At 45.4% G+C, this 15,870-nt stretch overlaps 1 protein-coding gene and 1 long non-coding RNA gene across 3 annotated transcripts in view; one reads left to right on the top strand and one right to left on the bottom strand.

The window, feature by feature from the left end:
• The window catches only part of DENND4B (DENN domain containing 4B), a 33,415-nt gene extending 30,859 nt beyond the window's left edge, over nt 1–2,556 (top strand). For both annotated transcript variants that reach the window (XM_069951187.1, XM_069951188.1), the window contains exons 24-29: nt 14–149; nt 222–464; nt 584–683; nt 787–955; nt 1,032–1,096; nt 1,258–2,556. In XM_069951187.1, the coding sequence (XP_069807288.1) occupies nt 14–149; nt 222–464; nt 584–683; nt 787–955; nt 1,032–1,096; nt 1,258–1,403 (859 nt within the window). In that variant the 3' untranslated portion in view covers nt 1,404–2,556. The remainder of the gene's footprint in view (nt 1–13; nt 150–221; nt 465–583; nt 684–786; nt 956–1,031; nt 1,097–1,257) is intronic.
• Nucleotides 2,557–7,816: 5,260 nt separating this feature from the next.
• Nucleotides 7,817–14,933, bottom strand: LOC138770397 (uncharacterized). The gene is made up of 2 exons (XR_011359469.1): nt 13,629–14,933; nt 7,817–13,573 (listed from the first exon to the last, which is right to left on the bottom strand). It is a non-coding gene; the product is annotated as an uncharacterized lncRNA (long non-coding RNA).
• Between the last annotated feature and the right edge of the window lie 937 nt (nt 14,934–15,870).

Raw genomic sequence — 15,870 nt, 5'->3', positions numbered from 1 at the left:
GTTGTGTTTGTAGCACTGATGGCCCCTCGGAGGCATCCACAGATGGAGGTACCGGGAGCCACGGACCTGTACTAAGTGACCGCTACCAGTGTTTGGTGCTCGATGAAGACGGCTCTCGTGCTCCTCACAATGGCTTCCCTGACGTTCAGGTACAGTATAGGGTCACAATGTTGCCTCAGTCTATTGGGTTCCGTTTTCTCTATTCTTCTTCTCTCCATCAGCACAGCGCCCATGACCTGGACTCGGAGATGGTGACTGTTGCCTATCTCTGCCCGTTGGTCCTCCGCAAGGAGATGGAGAGTCTGCTGGAGAACGAAGGTGGCGACTTCCTGTCCCAACCAGAACTGGTGGACAACCATCCTATCATCTACTGGAACCTTGTCTGGTACTTCCAACGCCTGGCGCTGCCCAGTAACCTTCTGCAGCTCGTATTGGCTTCCCAGCATGTCCAGCAATCTGTACAGGTGGGCACAGGCCGGGCCAAAACATTTGATATGTCTTGATGGGTATTCCTGATCAGTGAGGGTCTGACTGCAGCAACACATGGCCGAGACCTCATTGTACAGATCTTCCCGCCCCACAGGTCACAGACAATCCCCAGGTCAGAGTCCGCTTGTTATGGGATGTGCTGGAGCAGGATCCTGACCGATGGCCGCCTATGTATGCCCTGTGGAAACTGCACCGTAAGTGGAGGTGTTCTTCTTAGAGCGCAGCCATACACAATTTAGTTCTGCCACCTGGTGGTCAGGTCACCATAAACATCCGTCTCTTCTGTGTAATACATAGGAAACCTCCCAAACCACCTGCACGGCTGGCGCTCCCACTCCCACCCCTTCACCTTGGAGTTCCTGGAGAAGATCCTAAATTTTATCGGACTCTTTGAGGTCCATAAAGCAATCTCGCTGCTGCTTAATGTCCTGCAGGAGCAGAACTCCCCTCCGCAGATCATCCAGAGGTAGCATATCATATCTTTAAGGGGATCTCTGAGAAAATGTTCTGTATGTTGCTCACTCCACTCTGTTCTCCTTCAGAGGGATCTACAGAGAGATGCTGCTTTTGACAATGGCCGCCCTGGGGAGAGAGCATATGGATGTAGGTGAGTAATAGACACATGACAGCCCAGCCTGCTGACCGAATATCATCCTATAGACCACTGTTCAGCTGTCAGGGCTGGATGGGAGTTTTAGTCTTGTCACAGGTGGGTGTATCGCTGTAGACCGTCAGATACTAACCCCCCTCTCTCCCCTCTCCACACAGCTGCATTCGACAGCAGATACAGGACGGCGTGTAAGAAACTGGGGAGCTCTCTGGGAAAAGAAGAACTGCGCAAGCGGCGGGCTCAGCTCCCCAGCCCCAAAGCTCTGGACTGCCGCAAGACATTTGGTGCAACACTGGAATGCTAGGCCTCGCCCTGACGGCCGATATATAGAAAGTGCAATATGGAGCACAGTCTCCGTTGTAGTCAGAGACTGTGCACATACAGCAGGGGGGAGGGTGGCAGCACTGTTCTCTCCCAGGATGGGCGACATTGATGTGTTATGTGCAAACACCCCCTCCTGTCCTCGCTTTCCACCCTCTCACCGGCTGGAGACTATAAGACTGAGGGGAGCGACGAGAGCCAGCACTTCTTGCATCTCTTCAGATGCATGCCAACCAGCGCCCAACGCTAGGAAGCGGGATACTCAGCCACACCGTTCTGTTCCACCAGTTTCACCGTTTTAACACTTGGTTTACATTGACATTATGTCGACCCAGAAGTTTTCAGCTGCTTAGGATGAGGAAGGGTTAATCACAGGCGCCAAAGACATTGCTTTTACTTTTGTTTCCTTTCTTTTGGCACCGGAACAGACCTAACTTTTGCTGCCTATTTTCTCGTCACCATGAGCCAAGGTTTCGTCTTCCAAAGATGGCGGCTGCCACGTTTACATTCTATAGTCACCACCACCGGTTGCCAAAGCCGTGTCCAACCCTATGTGAGCCGTGCACATCATCAGTCCCTAGGGGGTCCCTGCAGCCATATTGTTGGAGCCCTGAGCGGAGACTGATGCCTCTATGTAGCCCGGTTCTCGTACCCAGCTCTGTGTTGTTTGTTTTAACTGGAATGAGAGAGGGGCATCACGCGCCCCCAAGCTGCCGCCTTGTCAGTATTAACAGATGTGTATGTTTTCTTATTTATTTTTGGGGCATTTCCCCTGGTGTTCAGCCCCCCGGGGTCCATGTGTTTACCGTGTAGTGTTGTAAGGCAGGGGGTCATATCTGGGACCCCAAGTCACATCAGACTGTGAGCTGTGGCGGCGTCACTGGCGTCACCTGTAGCATTTTTCTAATTTCCATGTATCATTTTTTAACCTTGTTGGTGTATAGATGTTACCATTTTTTATTGGCTGCCATAATTTTATGTTTTTTGCAATTTTTAACCCCTTTGTACATGTTGGAAGGTTGTCCTGCCTCATTACTGTCACCCATAGTGCCCCATATACATATATAAAGAAAGGGGTCAGACATCTGTGATATGAGGAGGGTGCTGGGAATAAAAGTGTTTGCTTTGGTCACTGATGAAGCTTTGTGGTGTTTATATCTCCTCAATGGCTAAATGAAGGGTTAATGACAAATCACTGTAGAAATACCTTAGTTATAATTAATAAGTAAATTTGTTGCGCAGCTCTATACTTGTGTTCACCCTCCTACCTCCAAGGGATTGTGTAAGGGAAAGGATCTTCTCTATGGCTAAGTGTTGTGTATAAATAATAAGCTAACCTGCAGTACATCTGCTGGTCACCAGAGTGCAGATAAAGGTCACCAAGCATCAGTCCTGGCTGGCGGAGGAGTGGGGACACCAGGTGCAGGTCTACAAGGATCATTCCTGGCATGTCTAGGAGCAGAGCCGGGGTCAAGGTCTACAAGCATCAGTCCTGGCTGGTGGAAGAGCAGAGCCGGGGTCAAGGTCTATAAGCATCAGTCCCGGCTGGTGGAGGAGCAGAGACATGAGGTGAAGGTCTACAAGCATCAGTCCTGGCTGGTGGAGAAGCAGAACTAGGATGAAGGTCTACAAGCATCAGTCCTGGCTGGTGGAGAAGCAGAGAGGGAGGTGAAGATCTACAAGCATCAGTCCTAGCTGGTGGAGGAGCAGAGCCGGGGTCAATGTCTAAAAGCATCAGTCTGGGCTGGTGGAGGAGCAGAGACATGAGGTAAAAGTCTACGAGCATCAGTCCTGGCTGGTAGAGAAGCAGAGCCGGGGTCAAGGTCTATAAGCATCAGTCCTGGCTGGTGGAGGAGCAGAAACATGAGGTGAAGGTCTACGAGCATCAGTCCTGGCTGGTGGAGAAGCAGAGCCAGGGTGAAGGTCTACAAGCATCAGTCCTGGCTGGTGGAGAAGCAGAGCCAGGGTGAAGGTCTACAAGCATCAGTCCTGGCTGGTGGAGAAGCAGAGCCAGGGTGAAGGTCTACAAGCATCAGTCCCGGCTGGTGGAGGAGCAGAGACATGAGGTGAAGATCTACAAGCATCAGTCCTGGGTGGTGGAGAAGCAGAGAGGGAGGTGAAGGTCTACAAGCATCAGTCCAGGCTGGTGGAGGAGCAGAGCTGGGGTCAAGGTCTACAAGCATCAGTCCCGGTTGGTGGAGGAGCAAAGACATGAGGTGAAGGTCTACAAGCATCAGTCCTGGGTGGTGGAGAAGCAGAGCTAGGGTGAAGGTCTACAAGCATCAGTCCTGGCTGGTGGAGAAGCAGAGAGGGAGGTAAAGGTCTACAAGCATCAGTCCTGGCTGGTGGAGAAGCAGAGAGGGAGGTGAAGATCTTCAAGCATCAGTCCCGGCTGGTGGAGGAGAATAGACATAAGGTAAAGGTCTACAAGCATCAGTCCCGGCTGGTGGAGGAGCAGAGACATGAGGAAGATCTACAAGCATCAGTCCTGGGTGGTGGAGAAGCAGAGCCAGGGTGAAGGTCTACAAGCATCAGTCCTGGCATGTGGAGGAGCAGAGCCGGGGTCAAGGTCTATAAGCGTTAGTCCCGGCTGGTGGAGGAGCAGAGACATGAGGTGAAGGTCTACAAGCATCAGTCTTGGGTGGTGGAGCAACAAAACACAGTAATCACTGAACTCAAGGAGAACAGCGAAAAAAATTCCAATGAAGTACTCAATCAAGAGTCTCCACTGATGCCCCCAAAAATTTAAATATGCAAAACAAGAGTCCGTGGAGCCTCAGTTACGAGTCTCAAAACACGGGATAGCCAGATATCTCTAGCCTGTTGCCAACGGGGTGCCTCCATGATGGGGAGAGCACCACACCACCCTGATAAATAACCCCTTAAGTCCCACTCGGTTGCGAGTATTGGAACATAGACAGGGAAACAACAGGGTGGCCCCTTTTGTCAATGTCTAACTCCAGGTGCGAGTATTGCGATCATGACAAGGGCTTGCAAAGGTAGGCTTCCACCCACAGACAGCCGTTTCGGGGTTTTTGCCCCTCGTCAGTGTGGGGTAGGATTCTGGCTAGTTGGGGCAATGAAAAATCAACCAACAAAACACAGTAATCACTGAACTCAAGGAGAACAGCGAAAAAAATTCCAATGAAGTACTCAATCAAGAGTCTCCACTGATGCCCCCAAAAATTTAAATATGCAAAACAAGAGTCCGTGGAGCCTCAGTTACGAGTCTCAAAACACGGGATAGCCAGATATCTCTAGCCTGTTGCCAACGGGGTGCCTCCATGATGGGGAGAGCACCACACCACCCTGATAAATAACCCCTTAAGTCCCACTCGGTTGCGAGTATTGGAACATAGACAGGGAAACAACAGGGTGGCCCCTTTTGTCAATGTCTAACTCAAGGTGCGAGTATTGCGATCATGACAAGGGCTTGCAAAGGCAGGCTTCCACCCACAGACAGCCGTTTCGGGGTTTTTGCCCCTCGTCAGTGTGGGGTAGGATTCTGGCTAGTTGGGGCAATGAAAAATCAACCAACAAAACACAGTAATCACTGAACTCAAGGAGAACAGCGAAAAAAATTCCAATGAAGTACTCAATCAAGAGTCTCCACTGATGCCCCCAAAAATTTAAATATGCAAAACAAGAGTCCGTGGAGCCTCAGTTACGAGTCTCAAAACACGGGATAGCCAGATATCTCTAGCCTGTTGCCAACGGGGTGCCTCCATGATGGGGAGAGCACCACACCACCCTGATAAATAACCCCTTAAGTCCCACTCGGTTGCGAGTATTGGAACATAGACAGGGAAACAACAGGGTGGCCCCTTTTGTCAATGTCTAACTCCAGGTGCGAGTATTGCGATCATGACAAGGGCTTGCAAAGGTAGGCTTCCACCCACAGACAGCCGTTTCGGGGTTTTTGCCCCTCGTCAGTGTGGGGTAGGATTCTGGCTAGTTGGGGCAATGAAAAATCAACCAACAAAACACAGTAATCACTGAACTCAAGGAGAACAGCGAAAAAAATTCCAATGAAGTACTCAATCAAGAGTCTCCACTGATGCCCCCAAAAATTTAAATATGCAAAACAAGAGTCCGTGGAGCCTCAGTTACGAGTCTCAAAACACGGGATAGCCAGATATCTCTAGCCTGTTGCCAACGGGGTGCCTCCATGATGGGGAGAGCACCACACCACCCTGATAAATAACCCCTTAAGTCCCACTCGGTTGCGAGTATTGGAACATAGACAGGGAAACAACAGGGTGGCCCCTTTTGTCAATGTCTAACTCAAGGTGCGAGTATTGCGATCATGACAAGGGCTTGCAAAGGCAGGCTTCCACCCACAGACAGCCGTTTCGGGGTTTTTGCCCCTCGTCAGTGTGGGGTAGGATTCTGGCTAGTTGGGGCAATGAAAAATCAACCAACAAAACACAGTAATCACTGAACTCAAGGAGAACAGCGAAAAAAATTCCAATGAAGTACTCAATCAAGAGTCTCCACTGATGCCCCCAAAAATTTAAATATGCAAAACAAGAGTCCGTGGAGCCTCAGTTACGAGTCTCAAAACACGGGATAGCCAGATATCTCTAGCCTGTTGCCAACGGGGTGCCTCCATGATGGGGAGAGCACCACACCACCCTGATAAATAACCCCTTAAGTCCCACTCGGTTGCGAGTATTGGAACATAGACAGGGAAACAACAGGGTGGCCCCTTTTGTCAATGTCTAACTCAAGGTGCGAGTATTGCGATCATGACAAGGGCTTGCAAAGGCAGGCTTCCACCCACAGACAGCCGTTTCGGGGTTTTTGCCCCTCGTCAGTGTGGGGTAGGATTCTGGCTAGTTGGGGCAATGAAAAATCAACCAACAAAACACAGTAATCACTGAACTCAAGGAGAACAGCGAAAAAAATTCCAATGAAGTACTCAATCAAGAGTCTCCACTGATGCCCCCAAAAATTTAAATATGCAAAACAAGAGTCCGTGGAGCCTCAGTTACGAGTCTCAAAACACGGGATAGCCAGATATCTCTAGCCTGTTGCCAACGGGGTGCCTCCATGATGGGGAGAGCACCACACCACCCTGATAAATAACCCCTTAAGTCCCACTCGGTTGCGAGTATTGGAACATAGACAGGGAAACAACAGGGTGGCCCCTTTTGTCAATGTCTAACTCAAGGTGCGAGTATTGCGATCATGACAAGGGCTTGCAAAGGCAGGCTTCCACCCACAGACAGCCGTTTCGGGGTTTTTGCCCCTCGTCAGTGTGGGGTAGGATTCTGGCTAGTTGGGGCAATGAAAAATCAACCAACAAAACACAGTAATCACTGAACTCAAGGAGAACAGCGAAAAAAATTCCAATGAAGTACTCAATCAAGAGTCTCCACTGATGCCCCCAAAAATTTAAATATGCAAAACAAGAGTCCGTGGAGCCTCAGTTACGAGTCTCAAAACACGGGATAGCCAGATATCTCTAGCCTGTTGCCAACGGGGTGCCTCCATGATGGGGAGAGCACCACACCACCCTGATAAATAACCCCTTAAGTCCCACTCGGTTGCGAGTATTGGAACATAGACAGGGAAACAACAGGGTGGCCCCTTTTGTCAATGTCTAACTCAAGGTGCGAGTATTGCGATCATGACAAGGGCTTGCAAAGGCAGGCTTCCACCCACAGACAGCCGTTTCGGGGTTTTTGCCCCTCGTCAGTGTGGGGTAGGATTCTGGCTAGTTGGGGCAATGAAAAATCAACCAACAAAACACAGTAATCACTGAACTCAAGGAGAACAGCGAAAAAAATTCCAATGAAGTACTCAATCAAGAGTCTCCACTGATGCCCCCAAAAATTTAAATATGCAAAACAAGAGTCCGTGGAGCCTCAGTTACGAGTCTCAAAACACGGGATAGCCAGATATCTCTAGCCTGTTGCCAACGGGGTGCCTCCATGATGGGGAGAGCACCACACCACCCTGATAAATAACCCCTTAAGTCCCACTCGGTTGCGAGTATTGGAACATAGACAGGGAAACAACAGGGTGGCCCCTTTTGTCAATGTCTAACTCAAGGTGCGAGTATTGCGATCATGACAAGGGCTTGCAAAGGCAGGCTTCCACCCACAGACAGCCGTTTCGGGGTTTTTGCCCCTCGTCAGTGTGGGGTAGGATTCTGGCTAGTTGGGGCAATGAAAAATCAACCAACAAAACACAGTAATCACTGAACTCAAGGAGAACAGCGAAAAAAATTCCAATGAAGTTGTTAAGGTTAAATTTATATGTTGACCTCTCTCTATGGAGAGAAGCCAAAAACCCAGGTAAAGGATGGTTTTTTAATTATATCTAGAGTTGGAATCCTGCAGTATTACCAGCTCGTTACTTATACGTCACTGACACAGATAAGACAATGTATCATGATTATAAGCCTGGAGAAAATGGCCCAAGTTTTATTATGGTCATCACATTTTATAGACAGATAAAATATAGGGCGGTAACAAATGCTAATAAGACATAGATGAGGCGGTGCTAGTGATTTAGATATTCAGTCATGCGCAATGGCACCTATATTAGTATTCATTATTATTATTCAAAAAGGTTAGAACAATACATTCTGTGCAATGATACTTTCACATTATTCCCACTGTAACAGACAGGCAACTTTCCTCTGAGAATGGCCTTGAACGCTGATAAACATGTCTCTGAGGGAAATAGTTCTTGAGACAAAACATTCTTTCTAGTGTCCATATCAGAAGTTTTCCAAGGTAAGAAATGGTCCAACTATAAGTTAACCCTATCAGGGACTCTCTAATATGCTGGAGCTTCTGAGCAAGAGGCCTATATATATATGTAGTAATACAGGTACGGTGCAGGTAGGTAAAATCGTATCGCTGGCCTTATCATTCCCCCATTTGACATCCGTGAAGCATGGATATGGGTCATCACTGGTGGTTGGGTCGTAGCCGGAGGTTTTAAGGACTCCACCCTCAGCCGCAGGTTGATCAAGGGACCACAGGTGAAAACATCCTCCAAGTACTAGTACAGCATCCAACCTCCAGAAATGTCCAGGCGGCACAGATTCAAGAGAACCGACAAGAGAAAGAAAGCATAGTAACGTTAGTCTCTTATATGAGGGTGAAGCTTCTTCCTGTTTGTCGAGGTTTTATACGAGAGAAAATACACATGAACACTTTTACTGAAAAACAGATCAGTATTGTGCATAAGACCACCTGGATGAGACCCTGAAGGACTCCCATTAGTTTATGGGCATCACCATAGGATAGACAAAAATAGTACCATACGTTTTATTGAAAGTTATAGATGGCGGAACAAACTTACAGCAGATGAGGTAGGAAGATCTGCAATAACCGAAAGAAAATACTAAACAATGGGTGAGTCTGTATAGTATACATCAATATACAGCTTAGTTACAACAAGACAAATAAAAGCTTATTATCAATACTCAAACAATCATATATATATGACAAATACCTCTCCGGATTTTATCAAAATAACCAAACCTTATTGTCTCATCACTCCTGTCCCTAAGATTTGTCCCTAATCCTGACTACAGATGTAGCCCCCTTCTCTAGGTCCCTTTACCGTAGGACTGCTTTAAAGGTAAGACAATCCTCCGTCCCGAACCTAACTAGTCTCCTGTCACTCCTACGTCTCCCTGTGACACTGAGTGATCAGACAATAAGTTCTTCACTGTATATAACAGATGTGACTCTATCACAAGGACTCTACCACTTTGGTATCATGTGGGTATTGGAAAGTCACAAAAACTAACTTTAAAAAATTTCTGAAAAAGAAAAGTTAAGATGTGAACAAATCTTATCTCATGGCAAAAGCAAAAAATAAAAATTCATTGATACATAAACCAAAAACAGCACAACAGATAAATGCAATAAATCTCCACAATGTGACCTACTATGTAACCATTAGATTCACTTATAATAACCAATTAGTGAATTCACAATCTTCAGTACCGGATTCTAAAAATTTCCACTTCTTTTTAGTCTTTTTACTTCATTTTGTACCTAGAAAACGTCTTTATGATTAGATCCCACAGGACTAATGACTGGTCGCATGGTCACATCTCTTCCTGTACATAATCATATAGTATAATACATACACCAATAATATGAAGTGACTGGGCGTTTATTACCGATATAATATTTGGATCCTACTGAATTGTCTCTTGTCTGACTGAGATCATCACATATTACACATAAAATAACCACCATAGAAATAAAAGCAAAGTGTAAACCATACATCACCTAAGGTTTCAAAGACCTTATTATGAGAATAATATATATCATATGATCCTTTTTGTAATAGTAGCATTGGTATGGATCCTTTATCCTTAAACCTATCTTCTGACTGACAGGCCTCTTTACAGACACTTGGACTCTTGGCCTCAGTTATATCGCTTCTTTTAAGGCCACTAGTATCACCTCAGACATTGGCTTTGTCGTCTCCCATAGTTTTGGCTGACCTGTAAAGAAGACACCAATACAGACAAGGACATACCTATATAGGCCACCTGTGGCAGGTGGATGACGTCCACTTACATTCCCTAAAACAGGCAGGAAGATGACAGACTATGCAGACAGGCACTTTATGGTGTTACTTACAGTAGGTTATGACAGGTGTAGATAATACAGCCGTACACAACCCTCTCTGCTATATTTGTTGTCCCCTGGGCCGCCCAATGTGAGGATACTACATCACATTGCACATGGCTTCCTTCTGCTGGTTTTGTCAGATAACTTACAGTGGGATACAAGGCTGTCGGCAAATAGTTATTGGATGCCATCTTTACCCTGTACCTCTTCTCCATCCGCTGGTCTCACAGCTTGTTGCTGATTGTCTCTGGAAAAGACTTAAAAACAAACAGATCCACATCTCCCCCTCCACCTGTACACTATGTACGGTTACCTCAGGAAGAGACCGGAAACATCTCCCCGTTCCCTTGTACGCTTTGTACAGTTACCTCAGGAAGAGCACAGAAACCACCGCATCACCAGCTTTATCCATCATCCATCACCCTTTTTGGCATCAGGGTTTGTCTGCGTGAACGTTGCGTCAGCCGCTCTTATGGCAGCTTTTCTTCTTCTTTGAACAGTTTTTTTTTTTTTTTTTTTTACAAGTGTTTTTGGTAAGCCCAGGGACCAAACAAATCTCTAATTTGCCAATTAACCCATAATGGTGGGCTTCATATAGACATCTGCACAGTTACCTTCAACCATCCTACATGTCTCAGTGATTGTCCTCACCTCCAGCTTATAGCAGGAGCGGTTTCTGCAGTGGAACGTCACACTGCATGGCGGTCACCATATATCCTTGCGTCTTGTGTCATCCATCTTTGAAAAGTCTGGGATAATCTACAATGAAAACTTTTAAACTTTCATTAATATTTGGGCTTTCAATTACATTTTCATCTTTCACAATTTAAAATATCAAACACAATAAGTAACAAAAACATCCTTATTCAAAAATAAAAAATTTGTACGGTGTTTAAAAAAATTTAAAACATCAAAATTGGCTACTCCATCAAAATGGGCTGCTCCCATTTCCATTCACCTCTATCCCCTCCCCCATTTGAATCTACATCAAGAGGCAACAGAGATGCTGGATTCAATGCACTTAACACAAAATATATATATATTGGGGGGGCATAAGGAGTGCAGACTGGAGCCATGGACATGGGTTTGGTTTTTACTAGGGATAAAAGTACATATATATATTCATGAGCTAAGTTTGCTATAATCATCACAAAACTGTTACCCCTAAAAATAAAAACATTAAAAAAATTTAATGAATTCGCTGAAATGAATATTCCTTCAATACGCTGCTCTTATCAGTAAGCAGAACGCTCTGAGCTTCACTTCTAACCTTGAGCAGTGAGCAGTAAAATCATAGATACAAGAGTTAAAACTTCTTGGAAGTTTATTTATTTATTTATTTTTTTTCTAATCATCCTTGAAGTTACAGAAGATATCAGATGTGCTCCTATACACCAGACTGTAACCTTGGACAGTGACACACATACTTATAACTTAGTAGGAAAAAAAACAATTTGCGTAGAACTTATTAGGATAGATGTGTACACATATATACACATATATATATATATATATATATATATATATATATATACACATATATATATATAAAGACTTGTTAAATAAAGTTACATAGAAATATATATTACAGTAGTAAGTTACTACTCCTTAGAAGTATATATATTTTACTATAGTAAACTACTTCTTCTTTGAAATATCATACGTTGGGGACACACACTTAAAGAAAATCTGCTTACAATATATATTGGGATACATATATATACTTTTTAAATAAATGTGTAAGTTACAGTAATAAGTTACTACAGGCTCCTTATACCATTGGGTTCTTAATAAGTGCACAAAATTCTGCGTTTGATCTTTACCAATTATCACTTTTCTCTTGACATTCCTAATAAAACGTACTTTTTCTCTCTGACTCCTCCTACTGACACTTCCGTATAACAATCTTATACACTAATAGGTCTAATAGACCCAGCTCCTTCAAACAGTCTCTATACTTTTCCTTTCAACAAACCTTTGTCTAACTTTCTTCACCATCAGGTAATAATATTCATTAATAAATGTGCAAAACAGTTGTTAGACTCTATCGGAGAGTCCTGTGCCCGCCCCCTCAGTGACACTAAGCAGTATGGGCGGAGGACAGAAATGCCAGGAGTTAAAATGGCCTCCGGACTAGATAACCGGATATAGGGGTGTTGGCTTAGGGCATGGTTTTGAGACGTCACAATTATAATACAGACGTGGATGATATGGGGAGTGGTTGGCTTTCAGTCGCCATCTTTGAGGGCTGATTACAGAAAAGTGGCGTACACAAATAAGCAAATGTTCCACGGTCGGGACAACAGAAAATGATCAACATTTTTTAACACGTAACATACTTCTAAAGGGGAACACCAGCTTAGTAAGACTGGCTGAAATACAGTATAATGTAGGAGCTTACATTACATTACACTAACAGCTCTGATTCTTTTTTTTCCCTAATGCTGCTTGCATGTGATCTGCAGCCCTCAGAGCTGGTTGATGGCCTTGTACAAAACATAACAAATAACACACAAAAAAAACTTTGTATGCTGCTTCACTACGCAGCATTAATTAACCTCTTCAGCTCTCTCAGTACTGTATCTAGCAATGAGCTGGACTGTTCTCCTTGTCTGAGTACGTGGCTTTGTACTTAGACACTTACATGGCAATGTACACTATTTGAGGTTAGGCTGCCCACCTCCACAAAGGCATTGGTCTTACTATCAGGTAAGGGGCACTTAAAATCAAAGTAACTACTTCAACAGCTGACCAAGGGTAAGATTCCTGCAGAACAAAGGGTCTATACGCCACCATTGGAGATAGGTTGGCTTTTCGCAGGATCTGGGGTTTGTATACAGATATAAACTGGGTACAATGGTGTAACATAATGATGTGGCTTGGGTCTGCCACACACACTACAATATTCTGTCTTATCTAGATATTGTTGGTCACCGGCACATGACATGTCCACCCAGCTGGACCTGTGCTTCCCACCCATTATCCTAAATGTTTTCCTTCTGTCTGACCCTCTGGCTCTCATCTCTCTATCTACTTCCCACCCTCCCCTCTTAGAACTCTAATCCTTGATTCCCCCTTAGGGATAGTACTTCGATTAACCCCTAAGATTCCTGGAAATTCCAAGGACCCATTTGCCCTGCATGTTACATGTAGGTCTGGTTACCTACCCACAAGGCAAAAATAAGTGTGCACAGGAGTGTAAGGGGTTTCCCAAGTGTTGGTCAGAGAGCCAGAGGTTGGTGGGGCTAAGGCATGTATCTGCCTTCATATCAAGCCTCCTAAAGATCTGTTCTAGATCTTGCACTGCATCTTTACATGCCCATCGCTAACTATATCTTTCTTAGCTTCACATCAGCTTCACATAAACTTCTTGTGGAGACTGGTGATCCCTTTTTTTTTAGAGAATAACTGTCTCATCCTTGCTCAGCTAATCCCTAGGTAGCGTATTGGGGAACGAAACCTAAACCTTAGGTTTTAACAAGCACAGCCGCTATAGGCCCAGCCGTCACAGTGACACACTATGGCGACGCACTACAGCAACCTTGCTATAGGCCCAGCCGTCACAGTGACACACTATGGCGACGCACTACAGCAACCTACTGTCCCTCGTTGCTAATTCCTCCTAGGGGGCAAGGGGGTAAGTCACAGATCTTCTGACCTGCTCTCTACCACAGTACAAGCACAAGTAATGGGATCAATACAAGTATTGTTCCCGCTGCTCGAGACAGATATCACTTATCAGGAACCCGTTCACTCCAAAAGTTATGTGCCTACTGTCTGTGACCTCGCAGGTGTTCTCGATGCCATGCTGTATTACAAGGGTTAAGCATTAATCACAGCCTCCCCGTAAGGACGCAGAAGTGAATAAGTTCGGCAATCCCTTTCCTTAATTCAGCATAAATACAGCAACAGCTTATCTCAATCACACAACAGTTTGCGACGGCAATGCAGCACTTTAACCTTGTCCTATCCTGGGTTACAGAGTTCTTTGTCTAACAATTAGACTCAGCTTTACAAACATATAGAGAACACAGGTGACGGGAATCTCATTAGATCCGTTCCCCTGAGGCGCAGATAGTACGTAAGAAGGGAAAGTCTTTCTTACCTGGCCAGTTATATCTGCGCGTCCGATGACGGATAAATCACCACATCCCGTCTGTCTGCGTTCTAGTTTGCAAGAGGCTGAGTCCCAGTTTGGACGCCAAATGTTAAGGTTAAATTTATATGTTGACCTCTCTCTATGGAGAGAAGCCAAAAACCCAGGTAAAGGATGGTTTTTTAATTATATCTAGAGTTGGAATCCTGCAGTATTACCAGCTCGTTACTTATACGTCACTGACACAGATAAGACAATGTATCATGATTATAAGCCTGGAGAAAATGGCCCAAGTTTTATTATGGTAATCACATTTTATAGACAGATAAAATATAGGGTGGTAACAAATGCTAATAAGACATAGATGAGGCGGTGCTAGTGATTTAGATATTCAGTCATGCGCAATGGCATCTATATTAGTATTCATTATTATTATTCAAAAAGGTTAGAACAATACATTCTGTGCAATGATACTTTCACATTATTCCCACTGTAACAGACAGGCAACTTTCCTCTGAGAACGGCCTTGGACGCTGATAAACATGTCTCTGAGGGAAATAGTTCTTGAGACAAAACATTCTTTCTAGTGTCATATCAGAAGTTTTCCAAGGTAAGAAATGGTCCAACTATAAGTTAACCCTATCAGGGACTCTCTAATATGCTGGAGCTTCTGAGCAAGAGGCCTATATATATATGTAGTAATACAGGTACGGTGCAGGTAGGTAAAATCGTATCGCTGGCCTTATCAGAAGTACTCAATCAAGAGTCTCCACTGATGCCCCCAAAAATTTAAATATGCAAAACAAGAGTCCGTGGAGCCTCAGTTACGAGTCTCAAAACACGGGATAGCCAGATATCTCTAGCCTGTTGCCAACGGGGTGCCTCCATGATGGGGAGAGCACCACACCACCCTGATAAATAACCCCTTAAGTCCCACTCGGTTGCGAGTATTGGAACATAGACAGGGAAACAACAGGGTGGCCCCTTTTGTCAATGTCTAACTCAAGGTGCGAGTATTGCGATCATGACAAGGGCTTGCAAAGGCAGGCTTCCACCCACAGACAGCCGTTTCGGGGTTTTTGCCCCTCGTCAGTGTGGGGTAGGATTCTGGCTAGTTGGGTGGTGGAGAAGCAGAGCTAGGGTGAAGGTCTACAAGCATCAGTTCTGGCTGGTGCAGAAGCAGAGAGGGAGGTGAAGGTCTACAAGCATCAGTCCTTGCTGGTGGAGAAACAGAGCTGGGGTGAAGGTCTACAAGCATCAGTCCTGGTTGGTGGAGGAGCAGAGACATGAGGTGAAGGTCTACAAGCATCAGTCCTGGTTGGTGGAGGAGCAGAGACATGAGGTGAAGGTCTACAAGCATCAGTCCAGGCTGGTGGAGGAGCAGAGCTGGGGTCAAGGTCTACAAGCATCAGTCCTGGCTGGTGGAGAAGCAGAGAGGGAGGTGAAGATCTTCAAGCATCAGTCCCGGCTGGTGGAGGAGCATAGACATAAGGTAAAGGTCTACAAGCATCAGTCCCGGCTGGTGGAGGAGCAGAGACATGAGGTGAAGGTCTACAAGTAAAGTCCTGGGTGGTGGAGAAGCAGAGCCAGGGTGAAGGTCTACAAGCATCAGTCCTGGCATGTGGAGGAGCAGAGCCGGGGTCAAGGTCTATAAGCGTTAGTCCCGGCTGGTGGAGGAGCAGAGACATGAGGTGAAGGTCTACAAGCATCAGTCCTGGGTGGTGGAGAAGCAGAGCTAGGGT

Source organism: Dendropsophus ebraccatus, chromosome 13, assembly GCF_027789765.1.
Source record: "Dendropsophus ebraccatus isolate aDenEbr1 chromosome 13, aDenEbr1.pat, whole genome shotgun sequence".
Taxonomy (NCBI): domain Eukaryota; kingdom Metazoa; phylum Chordata; class Amphibia; order Anura; family Hylidae; genus Dendropsophus; species Dendropsophus ebraccatus.
Note: the sequence above shows the minus strand (reverse complement) of the source record. Positions and strands in the feature narration are given on the sequence as shown.